Source organism: Enhydra lutris, unplaced genomic scaffold (genome assembly GCF_002288905.1).
Source record: "Enhydra lutris kenyoni isolate GAN:26980312 unplaced genomic scaffold, ASM228890v2 scaffoldscaffold4, whole genome shotgun sequence".
Taxonomy (NCBI): Eukaryota; Metazoa; Chordata; class Mammalia; order Carnivora; family Mustelidae; genus Enhydra; species Enhydra lutris.
The window spans coordinates 31,483,334-31,506,605 of NW_019154088.1; the positions used below are offsets into that span (position 1 = coordinate 31,483,334).

At 39.7% G+C, this 23,272-nt stretch overlaps 1 protein-coding gene across 1 annotated transcript in view; it reads left to right on the plus strand.

Annotated features, from left to right (window-relative positions):
• LOC111139065 (A-kinase anchoring protein 6) overlaps window positions 1-23,272 on the plus strand; it is a 364,313-nt gene that overhangs the window by 231,224 nt on the left and 109,817 nt on the right. The window contains 2 exon segments of the mRNA XM_022491196.1: window positions 1,073-1,221; window positions 18,373-18,493. Of these exon segments, the coding sequence (XP_022346904.1) occupies window positions 1,073-1,221; window positions 18,373-18,493 (270 nt within the window).

Consider the following 23,272-nt stretch of genomic DNA (forward strand, 5'->3'; position numbering starts at 1 on the left):
ACGGTCAAGTCTATAAAGACCAAGATCAGGCAAAGGCCTTGGTTGGCTTACAAATAGCAGAAGGTCTTGTCTGACGTGGCTTTTCTTAAACGTTGTGGAATGCTGGCAACTACCCAGCAGCTGACCGAGAACTGTTTTTAACACAATATGTAATTAAATTAAAAAGAAGTAACAGTTTGAAGGCTTATCAGAAATGTGAACAGACGTGCCTGGATTTAGTGAGGTAGGGCCAAAAGAAAGAAGAGTTCATTTGGTCCACAGTGCACACGAACTCAGCATTTTTCCCTCCCTGTTACCATGGGCAAGCATTCTTGGTCTCATCTGATGTTCTGGGGAGCCCTAAAGCCACAGGGATCATAACAGCTGCAATAAATAAAGCATCTATTCAGTACATTTCGATGCCAAATATTATTCAGCATTCTTTTGGCCTTGGCTTGATAGAAAACAGCATGATGAACTTACTACCTCTCTTTACTACAGTAAGCCTCAAGTAACTCTGAAAGATATAACAATTCAAACCAACACAGCAAAATCAATATTCCTTCTGTTTTTAAATTAAGATGATAATACAGAGGACCCAAAAAATGTAATAAACGCAGTCTATTGTCTCTAGTGAAGATGTATTAGAATTGGTACTAGGCTTTTTTATCCTTCTCAGGGAAGATAATGAGAAACGTTCAGAATATGTGTCCATGCAAATGTATGGGTTGGAGGGAGATCTTTAAAAAATAAATGTTACATATGTGGCAATATGAGGAAGAATATTATTAAGGAATTTCACAGAATTTTTATGTAAAATCTCATCATACAGTATTATGATCTCAGGGATATTTGGTGATATTTACTGAGTCTATTGAGAGTTCATTTATTCAAGTCGTATTTTAAGGAGGAACTTACAAGATTCAGATCTAAAATATAATTCTGTAATATGCCCAGCTGATCCCATTAAATCCAGCCCGAAAAGGAGCAGTATAATGATGTGAACAATTCCCATTCTTTGAGTTGTTACACCTCACTTGAAATGCATTCCTTCTGGATTAACACAGCAGTTCCTCTTTGTTTCTCTCTCCAGACTGAGGTTCAGCTGTGCTACCTGGAAGCACAAAGAGATGCTGTTGAGCAGATGTCCCTCAAGCTCTACAGTGAGCAGTACACCAGCAGCAGCAAGAGGAAAGAAGAGTTTGCCGATATGTCAAAAGTTCATTCAGTGGGAGGCAATGGGTAGGGAGCTATTCTTTTTTGTTGTTTGACTGTTGCTAATCTTTACTTTTTCAGTGATTCGCCACCAGTTGGTGTGTGACAGGCATTTCCTCCTCAGCACACAGACCCAGGCAGGCTCGGGAGAGGAGGCATGTGTGTCCTGTTGCATTTGTGCAGGAATTGTGGATTTTAGTCGCCCCTGTCATCTAGCCCAGGACATCCTAACTTGGTGGTTCTTTTTTCAAAGCAGCCTTTTTACAAGTTTTGAATCTCCGTTTCAAAGCAGATATGGTAGGAGCGTTTGTGGGACTACACTGGGCCTATGGTGTTGGTCTTTCTTCTTCATAAATCTTTTTTCTGTGTTTTGTCCCCCTTTTAAAATTTTACCATTTATTTTAAAGTCTACCCAAGGAACTTTTAAATATCAAAAGCTCACTGGAAATTTGGGAGAACATAATTTTCCTGACAACACAGATATTTAATAATTCTTTAGAGACCCTGGGTTAGCCACTAGGCATCACATAAAGTCAATTGGAATAACAGACTAGTGCTAGCATTGCCTATGGTACGTGAAAGGACCAAACAGCTTCAGTGACCCACCAGTTTCATTCGGCCTGAGACATATGGCTGTATTTACCTTATACTAACTCCCCATACTATTAAATAATTAACTCATGCCTTCAGATATTTCCAGGTGGCTTTAAAGTTATGCAAATATTGTGTGTGTATACATACGGTTTTTTCTCTTTTTGTCTTTTCAGGCTAAGTTCTATTATTTTATAGGTAATTATTAAAGGATAAAAGAATACTAATTAAATTTAATTATTTCATTATTTTAATGACTTAATAATAGTATACTCATAAAAATGGAAACAGTAACCTATTTCAGTTTTATACATGAGCCAGACAGCACGGGGGAGAAACTGTTCCCCCCAAGTTCCATTATATGTTATTAAACGTCATATAAACCTATGGGGTGTGACTGTAGCCAAAATATTTCCTGAAAAGTCAAGAGGAAAGAAATCTTTTCATGCATTTGTTTGCATTTGTATTTTAAGTGCTTATAGTTACAGATATTTGGGGATAAATTAAGTACCGATTATAAATTCTGTCTTGTGATATAACCCAGGTTCTAAGAATCCAGGGAGAGGAGAAGAGTCATAATTCTATTTAGGAAATGGCAATGGACTTTTCAAATATTCAAATTTCAAATTTTCAAACCTATGTAGTTTGCTGCTCTAACAGGGTTATTTTATAAATAGACACATTATGTATATATTTGATTTATCTTATGTGATTCAGGAGATGTTCCTAAGGACTCATAAAAAGAAAAGCATAGCAACAAATAAGAAAGAAAAGGTTAAATCTCGGAGCATGAACAATAAGCTGTTTTGAGGCTTTAATGTGCTTTAATTTCTCTCAATGCCTAAATAGTCTTTGGTGTGGATGCAAGCACAAACTTTAGGTCACATTCTCATGTTTTCTAAAAGCCCTGGGGACTGAGCCGGCGCCACGTGCTTCTGACCTCAGATTCCAAGGACTCAACCTGAGTACTTACTCTGGGCTCCACAAATCATACATTTGCCCTGGGAATTGCTTAGTCAACAGCAAGCATTGTTCTGTGAAGTGGGAGTAGGTGAACTTGCCTGATATCCTTTGTTTATGCTCCTTGGGGTGCTGAAGGCTGTGCATTGTGCAGTGACTGAAGAGTGTGCTGAGGAAAGGCAGCTATTAATCCTAAGGACAAAAACCATATACTCCTTTCTATTTTCTGTTTATATACAGAAAAGCATTGTTGGAGGAATGCATGTGGGTGAGGTTATCTGGGGTGTCCTGCCCCTAAGACTCCCTGCTCCCACAGTCAAATCCTTAATTCTGGAGCCTTAAGAACACAGCCTTGTAAAATTATCTGCTCCAATGATACATAAACTTCATTAACCGTTCCTTTTGTTGCATAGAATGAGCATTGTTTCCAATAAGCAACTGTGGGAACAGTGTGGGCTTTCTAGGGTCTTCATTCCAGATACAGATGTCCAAGCCACCACAGAGAAAATTAAGCCAGTGATACAATTCATGTATTTTTATTTCCTCCCCATGTCTACATGCGTACTAAGAGTATGTGGTTGAAAAAAATGTATAAGCTAATCCAGGGAAGACTCAGCTGCTGGATAGAATGTGATCTTAAATTTCTACAAAGTTTACATAACCACAGTATTGCTTAGAAATGAATTTTAACCTCTCTGGCTTGATGAAAAGTTCGCCATCAAGGTGATAGAACAGAACTTATATACAACTACGAACTGTGTGTTTAACCATCATGAATATGTGTGGCGGAAAGATCTCCCTGAGTGTATGTGAGGCTGTGTGAGCACTAGTAACAGCATTGTTTACCTACGGGAGACATTTGGCACTGGCTCCCGCATCACAAAGCGGGAAAACTGGCTTCCAGGAGGGACATGCGATGCATGAGTCACTGACGATTCTCTGTGGGAGCAGACTGGTGTTTTTCATGCCTGCCAATTTAAATGAAAGCGCTTACAGATGGTTTTGTTTCTTTCACCCAGTCAATATTCCCTGAAGGCCTACTGTGTGAGTGGCACGATGACCTGAGCAGAGTTTATCAAGAACACTTAACCTTCCGTATATTTTGTGAAGTGTACCCATCTCTTCCTGACACCTCTTTCTATCAAGAGGTTGTCTGATTTCATTTTTGAAATGAATTTCAGAGATGCTGTTTAATTCACTAAGTAGCATCCTACTTGCTGTCAGGACTTACTGTCGATCACAAACCATGTCTTTTGTTCAGTTTATAAATCATAGTACTGGACGGCAAAAAGGCTAGGTGACTGGAATGCCCGGGATGATTGTTTAACTTGCAGCTGAGACCTCAGTGCTGAGTGGACAGTTCACTCTGAGGATTTCATTCAGACCTTGAGAAACACCTTCTTCCTCTGAATCCTCTGCTGTGCGTATTCCATAGTGTATGAAATTAAATTATGGTATTTTTCTACTCTGGAGAAATTGAAGAGTCTTAAGGAGATTTCGTTAAAACCACAAGGAAGTTTGGGCAAAACGATTGGGAGGGAAGCATAAATGAAAATAAAATCAATTTCATTAATTTGCCAAATATTACTGATAGGAAGTACAGAGATTAAAGGCCAAAAGTAGATGCTCACAGTTTGGTAGGAGGCGCCAGATTGTAAGCAATGTAGACGAAAGGACTGTGAAGTGCTAAGTTTGAGGTCTCTATTGGATAGGGGCTGTGGCTCCTGGAAGGCAGAGCTCAATTCTGATGGTGGTGGGGGACTTGGAGCAGATCAGGAAAGACAGCAGAGAGAGGGTTATGGACTTGGTCCATAATTTTTGAAAGAAGGCTTGGTCAGTGATGGTGAGCATCTTTTCATGTGTCTGTTGGCCATCTGTATGTCTTCTTTGGGAAAGTGTCTATTTAAGTGCTCTGCCTGTTTTCTAAAAATTGGATTATTTGGCTTTTTGGTGTTGAGTTGTGTAAGTTCCTTATATACTTTAGATATTAACTTTTGATCAGATAGGTCATTTGCAAATATCCTCTCCTATTCAGTAGGTTGTCTTTTTGTTTTACTGATGGTTGCCTTTGCTCTGCAAAAGCTTTTTATTTTGATGTAGTCCCAGTAGTTTATTTTTGTTTTTGTTTCCCTTGCCTTAGGAGATGTATCTAGAAATATGTTGCTGTGGCTGATGTCAGAGAAATTACTGTTTGCCTGTGTTCTCTTCTAGGATTTTTATGGTTTTGGGTCTCGCATTTATTTAGGTTTTTAATCCATTTTGAATTCATTTTTGTGTATGCTGTTAGAAAGTAGTCCAATTTTGGGGTGGTTAGGTGTTCAGTCAGTTAAGCATCTGACTCCTGATTTTGGCTTAGATCATGATCTTAGGGTTGTGAGATCAAGTACCACGGCTCTGCACTGGGCATAGAGTCTGCTTAAGATTCTCTCTCTTCCTCTGCCTCCTGCTCCCTATCTCGCCCTCTCTCTCTCAAAACAAGAGAAAGTAGTCCAGTTTTTTTTTTTTTAACATGTAGCTCTCCAGTTTTCCCAGCACCATTTTTATTGAAAAGACTGTCTTTTCTTCATTATATATTCTTGCCTATGTGTATTGCAGCATTATTTACAATAGACAAGGCACAGAAGTAACCTAAATGTCCATTGATAGATGAATGGATAAGGAAAACGTGGCATGTATACACAATGGAATATTACAAAGTCATAGAAAAGGATGAGATCATACCATCTAAAACAACATGGATAGACCTAGAGGGTATTAGCTAAGTGAAATAAATCAGACTGAGAAAGACAAATACCATAAGATTCCATTCATAAATGGGGTCTAAAAAAAATGAACAAACAAAAAGCAGAATCAGAATGATAGCTACAGAGAACAAGCTGACGGCTGACAGAGGGGAGGGGGTAGGAAGTGAGCAAAATGGGTGAAGGGGAAAGGAAGATATAGGCCTCCAGTGATGGAATAAGTCACAGACACATAAAGCAGAACATAGGGAATACAGTCCATCATATTGTAATAGTGATGTAATGGGACAGATGATAGCTATACTTATGGTGAACATAGCATAACGTACAAACCTGTCCAATCACCAAGTTGTACACCTGAAACTAATGTTATATAGTGTGTCAACTCTACTCAAATAAAAAAGAAAGAAGGCTGGATCAGGGGAAGAGCTTTTCAGTTTAATCTGAACAAATGTTTATTGAGAACCCCCAAAGACAGACAATGGTCCCTGCCTTACAGTCTAGCAAAAAAGTGTGGCAGTAAGCCAGTATTTACCTGGGAAACGAGAGATAAGGGGAAGCAGGGGGTGCTAGGGGTGCTTGGAGGAAGAGGGTAGGCTCCATGAGGCCAAGCTGCATATGTCATGCTCTCCACACTCTGCCCTGCTTCTGGTGCTTGGTGTGTGCTAGATGCTCAGTCAATGAATGGATGCGTAAATGAGTAGCTCAAAGTGATCTGGGGCTCAGAGAGAGGGAGCAAAGGTCTGGAATAATCAGCTGCCCGCTGGTTCCATCTGACCATAAAGCAGAATGGAAAGTTGGGGGTGTGTGAAAAACAAGGCTTGTGAAGAAGGTGAAGTCCTTCTCCTGGAGTTAATTATTGAATTCATGGTTCTTGACCAGGGTGGTACGTGCATCAGAATCACCTGAGGCACCTTTAAGCTAAGAAATGCCTGCCTACCCCACCCCACTGAAAATTTTGATTCAGTAGGTAGGCACGAGCCAAGATATAAATGTGTTCTAATGCCCACTTCCAGTTGAGAACCTTTGCACTAGTGGTTTTCAAAGTGTGTTCTTTGAACCAGCAGTATCAGTATTTCCTGGGAATTTGTTAGAAATGCCAATTCTTAGTCCCACTCCAGACCTACTAAATGGGAAAGTCTAGAGCTGGGGACCAGCAACCTTTGTTTAATGAGCCCTCCAGGTGATTATGATGCTGCTGTTTGAGAAACACTGCTTTAGTCAGTGAAGATTTTAGTTTAGAAATTAATTGAGAATGTGGAGATTGAATTGGAACTAAAGCCAGAAAGAATTGATGACCCATCAGATGAGGGGAATGAGAAAGAGAGAGAAAGGAGCCACTCTCGTGTTCTAATTCCTAGTTCAGGGAGGAGAAAGAAAATAGGAGGATTTAGATTCAAATGACCTTTGCGTCATTTAACATTGAATATTTGTTGAACAACTGTTAAGTGCAGGCTGTACCGGGGATGCATAGACAATGGGACGGAGTGTGTGGCAGATGGATGTAAATCAGGAAGACCTTCCAGAAGTGTCATGGAATATGCGTCATGGCCAGAAGTGACCATGAGAATGCTTCCTATGGAGTTAGCAGTGTGTACAAACTTCTAGAGCCAGTGAAGACTGCCCGGCATGTCAGTTTTGAAACAATATTCCATCAGTGGTGTAGAGAATAGATTGGCATGAACAAGAGTAGGCATTGCTCCATTAAGATGCTATTCCAGTCATTCAAGTTAGAAATAGGGCCTGAGCTAGGACCATAACAATGGAAGCTCCAAGTTTCCAATGGAAACTGAAAGAAGAAAGTTGAAGACTGGTCTTGGCCACCATGTGTGTAGGGAGCATTAAATGAGGGGGAATTGAAGAATGGATTTCCATGATTTGGGCTTGTGCCCTTTTTCAGATAGAAGGACATGTCACTCACTGAGGTGGGGAAGAAAAAGGAAGAGCAGGAGTGGAGGAAAGAAGCTGAGTGTTCGAGACGTGGCTCTTTAGATGGTCTGTGGATCCAAGTGTAAATGCCCAGGGAGCAAGTCTAGAGCTCAGGAATATTTGGGGCTCCTAAACCATGAATGAGGACAGTGTGGTAACTCTGGGGTAGCAGAAGCTTTGAGAGGTGGAACTTACATTATGGTAAAGTACTCCTCCACCCAGATGGACATGACATTATCTTTAAGGAATGTTTATTTGAAAAAAGTATGGATAATCCAAACATTTTGATTTCAGTTGGAATCTTTCCTGCTATATTAAACAAGTCTTCCAAAATAAAAGTTCCATCATTGAGAATTCCAGGTGGTATCTTGATTGGCAGGAATTTAGGATTATAGTCACCTGTTATTTTCTGTCTCAAAGTTACAGGTAAAAGCTTGGGATCCTAGATATTAGAGTGAATTAGGACTCCTCAGATAGCTTCCAGTGACACAAATGATTTTTACCTTTAGAGATACTCATTAATTCCCTCTAGTCTAATTTTTTTTTTTTAAAGGAGGAGAGAGTATCTCCTAGATTAAAAATTAGAGACTGGAGTTCAGGTTGGCATTTCGCTGCTTTTTAGCTGTGTAACTTGATTGGGACACTTAACTTCCTCAAAAGGCAATATCTCTGTCTGTAAAATGGGAATAGTTATCCCAGCCTACTTCGTATTCTTAAATTTTTTATTAATTTTGTATTACCAGTGTATAGTTGACATATAATGCTATATTGGTTTCAGGTGCATAATGTAGTGATTTAGCAATTTCATACATTGAGCAGTGCTCACCATAAGTGTAGTTACTGTCTGTCACCATACAATGTTATTACAATATGGTTGACCATATTCCATATGCTCTACTTTTCATCTCTGTGTCTTACTAATTTTATAACTGGAAGTTTGTGCTTAATCCCCTTCACCTATTACCCCCTACTCCATATACTTTTGTCGCACAGAAATACAATAATTGAAAAGAAAATACCTAAAATACTTGTAATGTAACAGATATATAAAAATTAGTTAATGAAATATACTTTGAGAAACTACTATGTCGCAGGGAGTGGTATGAGATGCTAGGAATAGAAAAGATACAAAAAACTTAAATCTCTGTAGTCCTGGGTCTCGTGAGGGAGAAAGACAAAGACACTCAGATACATTCTTATGAAACAGTAAAATTCAAGGTAGAGTGTACTATGGGGGTACCTAGGAGGTCTGCCTAATCAGGGAGATTTTTTTTTTTTAAGATTTTATTTATTTATTTGACGGAGAGAAAGAGGTCACAAGTAGGCAGAGAGGCAGGCAGAGGGAGGGAGAAGCAGGCTCCCCACTGAGCAGAGAGCCCTATGCGGAGCTCAATCCCAGGACCCTGAGATCATGACCTGAGCTGAAGGCAGAGGCTTAACCCGCTGAGCCACCCAGGTGCCTTGACCAGGGAGATTTATGATGGGAGGGAATATCTGAGCTCTCGTAAAAGGTGCACAGATATTAGCTATTAGAAAAAGGTCGGGTAGAAGGAAGGTGAGGATTTCAGCTACAAGACTAACTTTGTAGGGAGGCTATGTATGTGTGAGACTGTGTGTATTGAGGGCTACTATAAATAACCATTTGATGTTGTTGAAGCAGAGGGGCATGGAACTCTTTTTTGACTCTGCTTCCTGGGATCAGGAGGGAATACTAAGCAAGTTCTTAGGGACTTCTACTCCTGTGATAAAGTTCTAGAAGATACCTCAGTCTCATTGGTCATATGCCAGGCTTCTTCCGGTGATAGGGAAACTCGGGCAATGTCTGCAGATGGAGACATAGTCAAGGCCTATGCCCTGTATCTGAGAATATACAAGTAATCCACTCCTCATCACACAAGGTTTTGGTGTAAATTTTACTCCCAAATACAAACAGGATATGTAGGTAATTCCCAAGCACAACAGGCTGAAGTAAATGGACTTTATATGGACAAAAGGTTAAGTTTGGCAGAAAGGATGAGGCCATTTTCCTTCAGAAAAGGAAGCATCTCTGTATTGCTATGAAAAAACACGCACAGATATCTATAAAGCATCACCAAAGGGAAATGATTTTGACAAATGAAAACAAATGCATCACTATGTAAACTATTGTTTGATTAAAGATCAAATTTGATTCTCTAAATTAATTAAGCAGTAAGATACACTGAATGATTTTAACCACCTGAGAAGGGATATAATCACCCTGGATTTTACTGCTGCAGGGTGATCGTCCTCACTTTCTGTTGAGACCGTGCCAGTAATACGGCTTCTGCAGGTAGAGGAACATAGATGCCTACTCACACTCTTTCCCTCACACAGAATGACCATGTTGAATTTGTGCTCAGTGGGTGTTTCAGGAACATTGCTACATAAAATGTCTTCTTTTTGGTACACACCAGCCATAAAATGGAGTACTATCTCTTATTTGTGCTAACGTTGGTAATGCACTCAGAGACCAATCACTAAGCAACCCAAAGAAACTTTACTTACACCATGAATTTCCACTTTCTTCCTCTGATTCTTGTCCTGTCTCAATCTAATGAATAGCTGATCAGTGTGCATTCCGTGGTTTGTTTTTTTTGTTTTTTTGTTTTGTTTTGTTTTTGCTCCATCTTTTGTACTCTGATGTTATTAAATACTCAGATCACAATACATCATGCAGTCAAAAGGAGCCAAGAAGGGTGACTGATATTCTGGGTATTATGCAATTATTAGAATAGGTCTTTCTGAGCTAAAAACAAAAAATCTCACTGGTAGAAATGTACTCATTGGAGTCATGATATTATACCCTTTTAATGTGCAAATACATTAAACTAATTTTAGACCTGAACAGTCTTCCACTTCAGTGATCTAATGCCATCCATGCCAGGATCCAGCAAAGGGCAAACCAGAGAGGCAGAAGCGTACTTTCTGGGGAACTATTACTTCCATGTTAAAAATAAGTCAACTACTGGGGTGCCTGGGTGGCTCAGTGGGTTAAACCTCTGCCTTTGGCTCAGGTCATGATCTCAGGGTCCTGGGATGGAGCCCCGCATCGGGCCCTCTGCTCAGCGGGGAGCCTGCTTCCCCCTCTCTCTCTGCCTGCTTCTCTGCCTACTTGTGATCTCTCTCTCTCTGTCAAATAAATAAATTAAATCTTAAAAAAAATAAAATAAGTCAACTAAGAAAGATACATATTCGTATCTCCCTTCCATGTTAATTTTTGTAGTGCTTTGGAGAGTTGATGAGGCCCACTGAAGAGGCAGAGAGATGCTAGCAGGGACAATTAGAGGGTACCAAAGACAGAGTTAATCTACCTCTGTCTCTGTGTAATGGACAGAGCTTAACTCTTCTCGTTAAAATTTATTCCTTTATTCATTCCCCCCATCTTCTTCACAAAGGATTTGAGTCAACTTACAAAACTATTTACAATAAAATAAGATAAATATTTGACTGAAATAAGTTAAGCAAAAGTAAAATGTGTGTAAGAAAACAAACAAATGCGTATTCTCTGCATGTCCTCAAGAGGGGTTGTAATTTGGCTCTCAATTTTCCATACTAAAGAAAAGAAAAAAAAAGTCTCCTCCATCATAAAATTCATGGTGTCCTAAGATTAAAAATAATATATATCGAGGGAAGCACAGCTTCTTATGCCACTGAGACCTGAGGAGTTTCTCTGGTAGTTCTTTAAGAAGACAGGCTTCTGTGATACTACATCCATACAAGAGAAATGAAATTCCCAGGGCAATTTGTAAATGTAGGTTGAAGAAATGATGTCAAAGCATAATTCAGTAAAAGCAGTTCTACAAGTAACTAAAACCCTGTAGTCTGAGCATAACACTCTCTGGGCAGGTCGGCCTCGGTGATGGAGATCATTCTAGGTGGGCTCTCCATGTTAATTCTGCTGTCAGCCTATTGTTAGAGATTAAGTGGCAGAGAGTAATTTCCAGATTATTTACTTCTTCCCTGAACCCTTAGGAGTAAATACTCTTTATTGCCTACTAAATCTTGAGAACCAGTGAGGCCTAGGGTGGGGTAGTCCTTTGACAAAAGGGTAGGCTGCCCAGTTCACCCCACTGTGCCAACAGCATGTGTGGATCTAGTCCCCTCTAACACACAGAGGATAACATGGGAAGATTTATTCTTTTCTTCTCTTTAAATGACATCATCTCTTGCTTTGTAGTGTCCCTCCATTTGTGTCTGAATCACTACCAGTTCTAAATTCTTCAGAATGTTTCCAGCTCTTTGGCTAGAACTTGGTCCAGTGTGTTTATCTGGGAATTTAGATAAGGGTCTGACTTCCTGACAGCCTCACAGAAGCCTCCCAATACACCCAGAAGTCTGCAGCGATATTTCTAATTGATATTTTCTAACCTCGGAGGTTAGAATTTTGTTCTGCCCCATGGCTTTTGTCACAGTAACCACTGTTTATGGACAGGCCACCCGTGAGTCCATGAGAAAGTGGGGCCAGTCATTAACAAATTTGTAGGGTTGATTTTCTTTTTCTCAGGCATTTTCACATGTATGTGGGCATATATGAGAGTTGAGAAAATTACTGCGGGAAAGAACTCCATATTCCTTTTTATTTATTAATGGCAAAGGCAGGCTGCTTTTCTCTTGAGGAAGTCGCTCATGAATTTTCATTCAAAATAGTAAATTAGTGTCCACACTTTAATATGTTTAGAGTGGAAAGGGATTCTACATGCAACTGTGCATATCAGATTCCATGTCTAGAAAGCTGAATTTTATTCTTTAATGATATTATGAGTGGGGCAGGTGCCCCTGTTCCATCTCCCTTCTGTGCTTACATGCCACATGGAGTAAAGGGTGACGGGAAATTTGGATCTGTGATTAGTATTTTACTTCAGTAAAATTCTTAAACCATATTTGTACAAGATTTTGTTACCACTACCTTTAGTGTCTTTTTTGAAAAACAGAGGCAAACTTCCTTGAGCAAATAATGTTAACAGTGAACACTTAGTGAATATTTGGGGAAAGAATCAATATGCTAAAGAAGCTAGGAAAATTGGATCATTTAATAAAAGTCCCACTATACAGAAGCTGGTATTTCAGGAATCAGTCCTGTGTTTTTGGATGTGTTTGTGTGAAATGAACCATTAAGCATATGAAAGATGGAGTCTTAAATTTAGCTCCCAAATATATATGACTCAGACTTAGTAGAAAAACTGCCAGGACTTTTTAGTGTTATCTTTTCTTCAACCAATAATTGCTCTATTTTGATGATTTCTTCATTTGGTTGTCTGTTTTAATCAAAATTCCTCAGTGGGCCAAGCTGAAACCTCATATATTCACACACACCTTCCATTGATTTCACTTGGGTGAAACTTTATCTTTTAAGCAAAGTTTAAGTTGAAATGTTGAGTTAATGATGCTCACTTTAAATACCAAAGGCTGAATGCATTTATGTATTCAAACACTTAGCTAGTCAAACATAACTCCCATCAGGGTTTAGAGGAAGGATTATTTCTTAAACTATGCTAGCCTTACAAATAATGTATTGCTATCCAATCTGCAGAAAAATGATACTGAATAAGCTTGTTAGTATTTTATTTCTGCGGTGAAAAGCCCTGGAATCTTTTTGTAACCTTGAGAAAGCAGAGTAAAATGGCAGACAGGATTTTGGGAATTTTTTTTGTTGATTACCCAAACTAGTTAACCCAAACTTAGAAATAAACATTAAAGAAAAATTTGCACATTTATTTCTCCATAGTCTTGTCTACATCTCTGTTAAATTCTCTATGAGTTAAACATGTTCATAATTCTGCACTTATCTAATGAAAACGGACTTTGAGTTAAAAGGCTGTTTCTCCTCATCACATGCATAAGCTTTCAACCTCCTAAAATGGGAATATTATACCTACAACAGTGTCCAACTCTTTTATTGTGAACCCATTTCAGATCGAGTATATGGCAATTTAAAGGAGAAGAATCCAAAAGAATACCATTTTGGTGATGTGTTTGCTTTATAACACTTTCCTAGAGTATTTATGAGTTTGCTTTGTAACATTTTCATAAAGAATATAACAGATTCATAGGCTACTGAAAAGTTATGCTTTGAGATCTTTTAATAGCAAATAGATTACATATTTGAGTGGAGGAATTAACACAAACCGAAACACGACAGAAAATTTTATGAGGAAAATCCCTCCAAAAGAGTAGTTCCCATGTTTATATCCCTTATAAGATTGTGAGCCACCTGCCACAATTTCAGCTGCCTCTCTCTCTCTTCTAAAAAGAGAGACTAGGACCTTGTCACCATGAATTCAAGAAAAGAACCTCGTTCTGAATTCAATTGATAGAATCAGCATATTCCTCAAAGGGATATAAAACTGTTAACTAGTTCTAGCTACCCTTGATAAATTCACTCATCTATGATCCTCTCTGTTTTCCTGTATAGTACCTGGCACTTTGCCTGGAAGACACTGTCTTGCACAAAATTACTTGAAAAATACTTCACACACCTTTGCAGGTAACATAAATGTAAGAAAGTAAGCTACTTTCTTACCTAAGAATTTTCCTGAAATAATGAACACACTTAATTTCATTCATTTCAGAAGCTTTTGAAGAATCAAGAAAGAAATTCTAGTAATTTGTTTGTGATTTGCTATGAAGTTACATATTTGATTTCACTAAAATTTGGAAAGTTCTGAGGTCTTTTCTAAGCTGGGAATTAACACGCGGCCAAGAATCTGAAATTAGGCACAAATGCTTAAAAGAAATGTTTTTGTCTTCAGTATTAGGACCTTACGAGAATTGTTGTTTGGAAAACACTACTGTCGATTCTATACTAATGAAGCAAAATATGAAACCAAAGCATTTACTGTAGCTAACAAACTCAAGCCTACATATTCTCAGCTAAAATGAAAATAGACTAGACTGAAGAAAGGGGGAGTATCTGTGTTAGGTTCATTTGCCTCTTGTGGGTCTTCTGTGTAGACTTTCTGAGAAGAAAGTTGAGGTACATTTAACTAGAAGAAATGGGTTTTTGTTCCAAGCCCCTTGCTAAAGGGAATCATAAAGCTCCGTAGATAGAAAGGTATGGTTAAGAGCCAGTGAAAAGATGTCATGGTTCTGAGTATTTTACCATGTAATGTATGTTTGGTTTATTTCAGTCTCCTTAATTTTCAGTGTAGAAAAGGGGAAGATGTAGGAGGAATGGAGGGGGGAGAGCTCACCTCAATTGAGAAGCTACTGCACATAATCTGTAAGTAAGAAATGCATCATTATCATGGACTTGAAGGCAAAACCTCACCTTCAGAAGGAGGGACCAAGCCTGTCTGTGGCACGGGTTGTGCTGGTATTGGCATCGGGGGAGGAGATCCTATTGTCTCTGCCACGTGCTGCTCTTCTGAAGTCACTCTTGCCCAACTAAAGGTTTGTGGCTTCAGTATCTACCTTCACTCATCATTGTTCACCAGGTGCTATGCTGAGCACTAGAAATGGAAGATAAATTCATTTCTTACCCTTGAATTGTTTGGTCCTAATCAAAATTTCTTTTCTTCATGCACATATGAAAGAGAAAACAGGCCCCTTTATTCTCCTTGCTGACTGATAGTTTTTTTTTTTTTTAAACATTTTATTTATTTATTTGAGAGAGAGAGAGACAGTGAGAGAGAGCATGATCGAGGAGAAGGTCAGAGGGAGAAGCAGACTCCCCGTGGAGCCGGGAGCCCGATGCGGGACTTGATCCCAGGACTCCAGGATCATGACCTGAGCTGAAGGCAGTCGCTCAACCAACTGAGCCACCCAGGCGCCCTGACTGATAGTTTTTACGAGACATCCTAAGCACATAATTTCTTGGTAAACAAGGGAAAAGCTTGCTTCAAGATCAGAGGCCCAGCTCTTTAACACAATGCTTATAGCATCCCCTAATAAATTAACATCATCATTGGGGAGCTACCTCTTGGGGTCAGTGTTGTTTTTCAGATTTATTTCTCTCCCTTCTTTTTTCTAAGGTGGCATCTGGGTTTACGTGACCTTGTGATTCTGAGGTGTGATGAGTTTCCCTGGGCTCACCAAGGCCCTTGGGTAGGGGCTGTCTGGTTTCGTTTGAATGGATTTTGCCCTAGGTATTCCAAAGTTGATCCCCACAGAGGCCTGTGGCTGTGTTGTTATCTCTTGGCTTGGTCAGGAGGTATTTCTGCTGACTAAGCCTCCTCTCAACCCTGCCAACTCTCTGAGGTCTGACTTCAGAGGCCCCCCTGCCTCTCCTTGGCGTCAATGTGCCTTTGTTGCCATGGCAGCACCTCTGTCAGATTCACCGGGTGAACTCCTAGAAACCTCTCGGTGGGGGAGGGCCGGGTGGGGAGTGAGAGAACAGTGTCCTCATCCAGAGGATAAAAGAACGGGTAGCAAAGGGAGTCCTGACCAAAGTTCTCTCTGATTGTAGTGTTCCCACTCCAGGTGTTGGTGAAGTCTCTTCCCAGACTTCCAAGCAGTAAATGGAGCTGACATCCTGGTGCTTTTGACTTTCCTTTCAACCTGTCTCACATACCTCCTTTCCCGGTCTTAGTCCAAGATAGGGAAGGATCCACATCTTAGCAAGAGCCCCTCTTGCCTTTATTTCTGTCTTATTTAAATCCACTGATATGGAAAGGGTGAGCTTTTCCCTTTATTTCTCCTTTGCTATTTTTACTATTCCCCAGAATCATACTTCCTTAATTTGGGGGGTGACATTTCCCTTTTTTAAAAAATTTTATTTATTTATTTGACAGAGAGATAGGGAGAGCCAGAGACTACAAGCAGGAGGAATGGCAGAGGGAGAGGAGAGGCAGGCTCCCCACTGAGCATGGGCACAACATGGGGGTCCATGCCAGGACCCTGGGATCATGACCAGAGCTGCAGGCAGACGTTTAACTGACTCAGTCACCCAAGTGCACACCCACCCACCCCCGACTTTCTCCTGTCTTTATGGCTAAAATGTGGGAGGGTGCAAGGAGAGAGAAATGATGACTGTAATTCAGGTGGTATTTCTAAATGATTGTCCATGTCCTGTGAGCAAATCCTTGTTAGTCATTCCTTATTAGTCGCTCAGAGTTAATAAACAAAGCTTGGTGGCTTGTCCCTGTTACAGTGGTTTTGTTTGTTTTTTTAGTATTTTGAAATGGGATACTAGTTCAGATTTCTCCTGTTTGCTGGAATTCCTTGCTATTCAAAGCGAGGCCTGAATGCAGAATCTCAGGCCCCACCCTAAAATTACTGAATCAGGACCTGCATTTCAACAAAATCCTCATCTCTGTCATGTGCACATTAAATCTGAGAAACCCTGCTCTAGGCCACCAGAGCCTTTCTGAAGCTTTTGGTCACATCACCGGTGCCCAACATCAGCATTCAGTTAAACGTCAATCCTACATGTCAGCCAATGACGATCCTTGCCCCGGGGTGCTTATGGTCTTCATCAGTAATCTTTGTAATTATGGTAAGATAATTAAAATAAAACAAGCTGTTCTAGATCTAGTCTCCTCGGTCACCAGACACACCTTCAGTTTTCTTTGACAGATCGATTAAGATTAAATTAAATGATGAAAAGTGAATGTTCATTTTTGTGGAAAGTAGCCATTTAATGTATAGAGACAGGAACAAGGTAGTAAAAAGATACTCACTCGATAAATCCAGATTCGTACTTGAGTCTGCTGCTTTGCTGGTCCTGATAGGGTTTTGCTCTGTTACAGTTTGGCAAGGATGTGGTTTCTTTTAGGGAGATGATTTTGGGGGGGGGGGGGGGGACAAAGTCATAGTTTTTCATCCTGCACTTTCATTTTCTGATCACAGTGTTTTAGAAGAATCTGGGCTTTACTTATTCACCAGGCTTTCAATAGAGAATCACATTAATCCTTTTAAGCTCCTTATTCTAATGATTTATTTTGTTGAAAACCATAGTGATCCTCCTTTGAATTTTAATGATTGCTGGCTATTCAAAGATTCATTGTTTTGACTTCCTGTCCTTACCTTTGTTTCCTACACGTCTGTGGGGAACACCTGTCTAATACTGGATCTGCCCCTGGTTCTCACCGGCTTACCAGAGTCACTCAAGCCTATCTCTGAGTGTTAAGCTGAAATGCTGGCTACTCATCCATGACAATAAATGTAGGATATATGTTTGCAGAGATAGGCAGAGAGACAGCAGAGGGACAAATAAATGATTGAGTCATTTCCCAGGGAAAATGATATTTCAGATTGGATAATAAATTGTGATCGTTGTAGAGAAATTAGTTGAATTAGTTTTTTTTTTAAGATTTTATTTATTTATTTGACAGACAGAGATCACAAGTAGGCAGAGAAGCAGGCAGAGAGAGAGAGAGAGAGAGAGGAGGAAGCAGGCTCCCTTTTGGGCAGAGAGCCTGATGTGGGGCTCGATTACAGGACCCTGAGATCATGACCAGAGCCAAAGGCAGAGGCTTTAGCCCACTGAACCACACAGGCGCCCCTTGAATTAGTATTCTTAATCATAAATGTATTTCAGATGCGACATCTATGAAAATCTAGTGGGCAAGAAAGAGGTTTGAATTTTGATGATGCTATTCTGACCCAAAATTCTGGACCCTGTTCCTTTCACAAGGCCCTGACCCTTCATTTCTCAGTCTGTTAAATATGGCAGCGCTCTCTTCCAAGGACATAGTAGTAGTCATTTTGTTCAAGTGCTGTAAATCCTCAAAAAGGGTTAGCGAATGGAAATAGTCTTGATACATCTCAGGTATGAGCCCTGGAATAACATGTTATGTTTTCAAAATCTAAGAAATGCTATGTCAGAGGCTTGAGTTTCTATTTTACCCACCGCATAACTACACCGAGAATTTTTCCCTTCTCTTTTCACAGGTATCACCTAGGAACATCATGGGTTTTCAAGAATATATTATTCTAATATGAGATTTTAACAACTACACTGTATTTATGCATAATACATTTTGTGCCTTATCTTCAGGCTTCTGGACTTTGATTCGGAATATCAGGAGCTCTGGGATTGGCTGATTGACATGGAGTCCCTCGTGATGGACAGCCACGACCTGATGATGTCAGAGGAGCAGCAGCAGCATCTTTACAAGGTTAGAGCTACCCTTCTTGCCTTTACCTTGCTGTGGAAGATCTGATTAGCCTGACAAGTCTCTCTCTCTCTCAGGATATCTTTGCGTTCATTGTATGTATCATGGTGTCTATTAGAATTCCCTTCCCTGTCCCCAAACTCATTTCCATCCCTTGTGTGCTGACAGGCTGCACCGACATCATAATTGCAAGAAAGTTCCCTTTATCACATTCTATTTGGTGTAATTCTATAGAAGGACAAAGATTTATCTCCAAGATGAATAGCAATAAATGAAACCACATTAATAAATAGACTGAAACAAAATGAAGGATAAATGGACTGGTAACATTTAACAAAATGTGTTTTCATTGGAGCACTCAGGTGGATTCTATCCACCCCTCAGATCTTTCCAGAGAAAAAAAGAAATTTGCCTCCAGTTTGACTTGCTACTTCCAGGGTACAGGGATCGTTCAATTTAATGTTTATTAGTGATGCACAGAGCAGACGTTGTCATATCAACTCAATACATTTGTGTGTGATTTAAGAAAACTGGCTTGGAACTTATATATTGATTGCCGGCAGTCCATCTAATAACTATCTATATTGTTTTTCCGTGTCTGCTAATTCACCCTTAGCTTAATATGTTTTACCAATTCTACTTAAATAGTCTTAGAAGTTCTTACAAAACAGCTATATGATTTTGACTGAAAAAATGGTTGCAAGATTCACGGCGTCTGCAAAAGCTGTCGGGGAGGGTAGAGGGACTTTCCACTGAAATATCAGATTGCAGTAAATCTTCCTCATTTAGGCAATTTTTATTGGAGTAATTCTGACAGTTGTCATCCTTGAATTGCTTTGAGCATATGGCATATTTCAAAGAGCAGATTGTGAATCATAAAAAATAAAATTAATAACTAACCACAGAATCAGCAACAGTATAATGACAAGAAACAACTACCCTCTAGCTTTTAAAAATTTCTTGTAGAATAAGAAGTACATTCAAGGTCAAGTAAAAGTTGTCTCCTTTCTTCCTCATTTTTTATCATTTTAAGTTACCTTTCCTAAATATGTTATTTTAACTTTTACCTTCTTTAAAGAGAGAACTTTATTTATACTTTTCAAGGGTCGGGTTGACTTTAATTAGTGTCCCCTGAGAATCATCTTGGTTAAGAGAAGATATAAGCTCCCCAAGGAGTCAGCAAATGGTGATATTTTATTCCTGAAAGAATTCTACCCAACATTAATCGAGTTTGTTGACTACTAGCCATTTCCTGGATGGGTAGCCATCCACATTAACAACAAACCTACCCAGTATATCTTCTAGCATAACATGTCTGGAATAACAGTCTTCAGCTAATGTAAACAAAGCAAGGTGAGTTCACATTTCATGTCAAGATCAAGAATTATGTATGAAAAATGCCCATTAATCTTATCAATTTATTGATAGAAAAATATTAGTTTCATTCCCAATAAGCATTAAAAATTGAACGAAACAGGAAAAAAATAATACAAAAGTTAACTAACCATAAGCCATTATCTCAGATGTTATTGCACTCATGATGCCAAATAAGATTTCTTTTCTTCTTGATGCATTTTGCATTTTGCACATAAACCACAACTTTTTTTTCAGCAGTAGAGCTATTCTTTGTCAAAATCACATCCATATAATTTACATCACAATTAATAGGAAATCAGTCTTTTTATTTTCTTGTGGTTTCCTTATAAGTGCTCTGCCTGAGAATTCCCATTCTGGTATATTGAAGGCCATTATTCCACCCACTCACACTCTTGGATTATAGCATTTTCCCAAACATTTTCCATACTGGGGTTCTTTATTTGTGACTCACGTCCTGTCATCATCTTTTTGCTCTGAGGTGTTAATGCAGCTAAGTTCATGAGACTGGCCCTAATTTTGCATTTGGCTTATAAGCAAAATTAAAGATTGAGCTATACACCAAGGGCAAATGCTACAGATCTGTAGAGTCTTCTTTTACACAAGCCTCCACATTATTCCAGAGGTTTAGGAACCTCCAGAGCAATCTGAGGATATTGAGTAAGGAGTCATTGAGAACTTAGGGTGGATCCCGAATTAGAAAAATTGATGGAGGAAAATTAATTTCAGGTCTTCATCTAGAATCCTCAGGGATTCTCAGGTTAGGTCAACAATTTCCATGTCCCACTCCTCTGTTCCAAAGTGCCTTTTCAGAAATCAACTGAACTGATGACCTGGGGGAGGAGGGTTTTGAGCCTATGGATCACAGAGACCCCAGAGTAATAGCGCTTCTCAGTTGGTCCCCAGGCCTTCCTCTGCTTTCAATACCATTTGAGACTTTAATCTTTAAATTTGTTGTCCCTGAAAGATACCAGTGCTCTAACAGCATTTTTCATCAAGGGCACCACTGACATTTGGGACAAAACCATTTTTTTTTTTCTGGTCAGTGGGACTCCCCCTTCCCCTGTGGGGCATTTACTATTCACATTTCCTAGTCTTCAAGACCATTCAACAGGATGCCCAACCCATACCACGGCACTCCAGTCCAGCTCAACCTATGTACATCATCTTCCTTTCTTAAAATGCTTCTATAACACTAAGAAAAATGCCTTGCTCTTGGATTTTATACATTGTTAAGCAAAACACCTTACATAGCTGATACTGAATGAACAGTTGTTGAGTTCAAAAGTCAAGGATGAGTGCTCACTTCATTCAGCAGCACGTATACCAAAAAACTAAGGGTGAGAATGAAGTTCATGATTGCTGATATTATCATAAAGAACGAAGGTGAAACCTTTCAGAGAGACCTTCACCTGAGTGATGGTAAAATCCCAGTGGCCATAGACCAAGCATGATTCTTGTTACAGTAGAATTCAAAACCTTTTCTCTCCTCTCCTTGGGGGCCTCTCTGTATTTCATCACTCGGCTCCTTTCCTGGAGTAGGTAGTCCTGCCCACCCAGATCCCAACTTGTGACATGTACTACACAGACTTAGGTTGATTCCCCAAAGTCCACATTTGGAAATGTTGGTTTAGAGAAAGCCTACTAAGATGGTAGTCAACAAGAGTGAAGAGTTTTTAAGCCTTTTCCACACCAGGCACTACTTGCCTGACTTTCCCTATTTATTTTATACTCTAGTCTCTGCCAGAAAATCGTCTGTCCTTAACCCCTAGATATGTAACTCCAGATAAATACCTTCGATTATTCATTCAGCAGAGCTCCTGGGCTGGGCACCTGTTGTGATATGTTGGTTACCCCAAGCCAGCAAAATACCATAGGGACTTCTTAAAGGAAAAGAATTAGATTTAACAGGCAAAGAATACATTGACACCACCTGACGTAATTTAGAATCTTAGCATTATGAAGGACAACAAAGTAGAATTTTCTGTTTAAACCATTTCTTGTTATTTTCTGTTCATTAGAAATTTAAGACCATTTTCTTTCTAATTAACTTTCAACAGCAGGGTCTTAAGAGCAACTTGATTCTTATTTAAAAATGACCACTCCCTCAAAAATATTTTCTTCCTTATTTTGAGACAGTGAGCCATCCTGCCAGTGTCTTTCCTTCTCCCGTCTTTGTCTGGCCTACTTGCCCAACCTCTGAGCAGGGACCTTCTATAGCTCTTTTCTAATAAACACTGGCGGTGTTGTCAGCCTAGAAAACACAAAAGTAGTTCTTTCTTGTTTTTTCTTCCTCAATCTGAGAATCACCTCCAAGGAGAATTTGCTCCCACTCTCTCACTTTCTTTTTCTTCATTCCTCCTACCTTCCTAAGTAGGACAATTTAATTTGTCAAAAGTAACCACCGTGATTTTGAAAGTTCAGCTCCTATTTGGACTGGAGTTACGAAGCCGGAATTCATAATCACGGGGAGCTGTCACTCTGCCGGTCTGCATGTGCATTAACTATTAATGGAGAAATATTTAAAACCCACTTGCAAAGGAAAAGCTCCATTTTTTTTCATTTCTACAGATCAAAGGTGGCATTATTCTTGGGCTCAGGGAAGCTCAAGACATCTCCTCCCCCATCCTGTGAATTTTATAGACTGAGTGACCTAGAAGCATCATGGAGATCAGAGAGGCTGGAGCTCAGGCTGCTACTTGTTGCTGTCCTGCCCTGGGTGGCAGACACAGCTGACTCGGGAGTGCTGTGAGGCTGTGCCCGGTCAGGGGCTCCTTCCCTTGCCACAGAGCACTGCCCACTCTCTGCCATCTACAAAGCCCAGACAACAGAGCCCTTAGTGAGCCTGGATTGGTATGGGCTTCCAGAGTCCAAGGGTTAATTTCAAGGGCCACATTCAAAAGTTGCATTCTGGCAATTATTGTTATACTTGAGCAAGAGCTGTTTTCAGAGGGTAGGAAGCTCACGAAAGCACTGCATTTATAGATTTGTTCCTTGAGAGGATGGCTTAGCTGCTCCTCATCAACAAAGTATTAGCTTATATGATTTCTAAGGGACTAAAATAATGCTTACAGCTGAAAGATTATGTAACATTAGTACCCATTTTAACTAAGGCCTTTATACTTTCAAGGAATTTACACAGGAGATTTTATATTTCATTTTGAGGACTAGCTACTCTCATATAGTTCTGCTTTTATGGGAAAAATGCAAGTGTCCTCTATCTTTCTCTGTTGGTATAAGTATTTTTTTTTTTTAAAGATTTTATTTATTTGACAGACAGAGATCACGAGTAGGCAGAGAGGCAGGCAGAGAGAGAGGAGGAAGCAGGCTGCCTGCTGAACAGAGAGCCTGATGCGGGGCTCGATCCCAGGACCCTGAGATCATGACCTGAGCTGAAAGCAGAGGCTT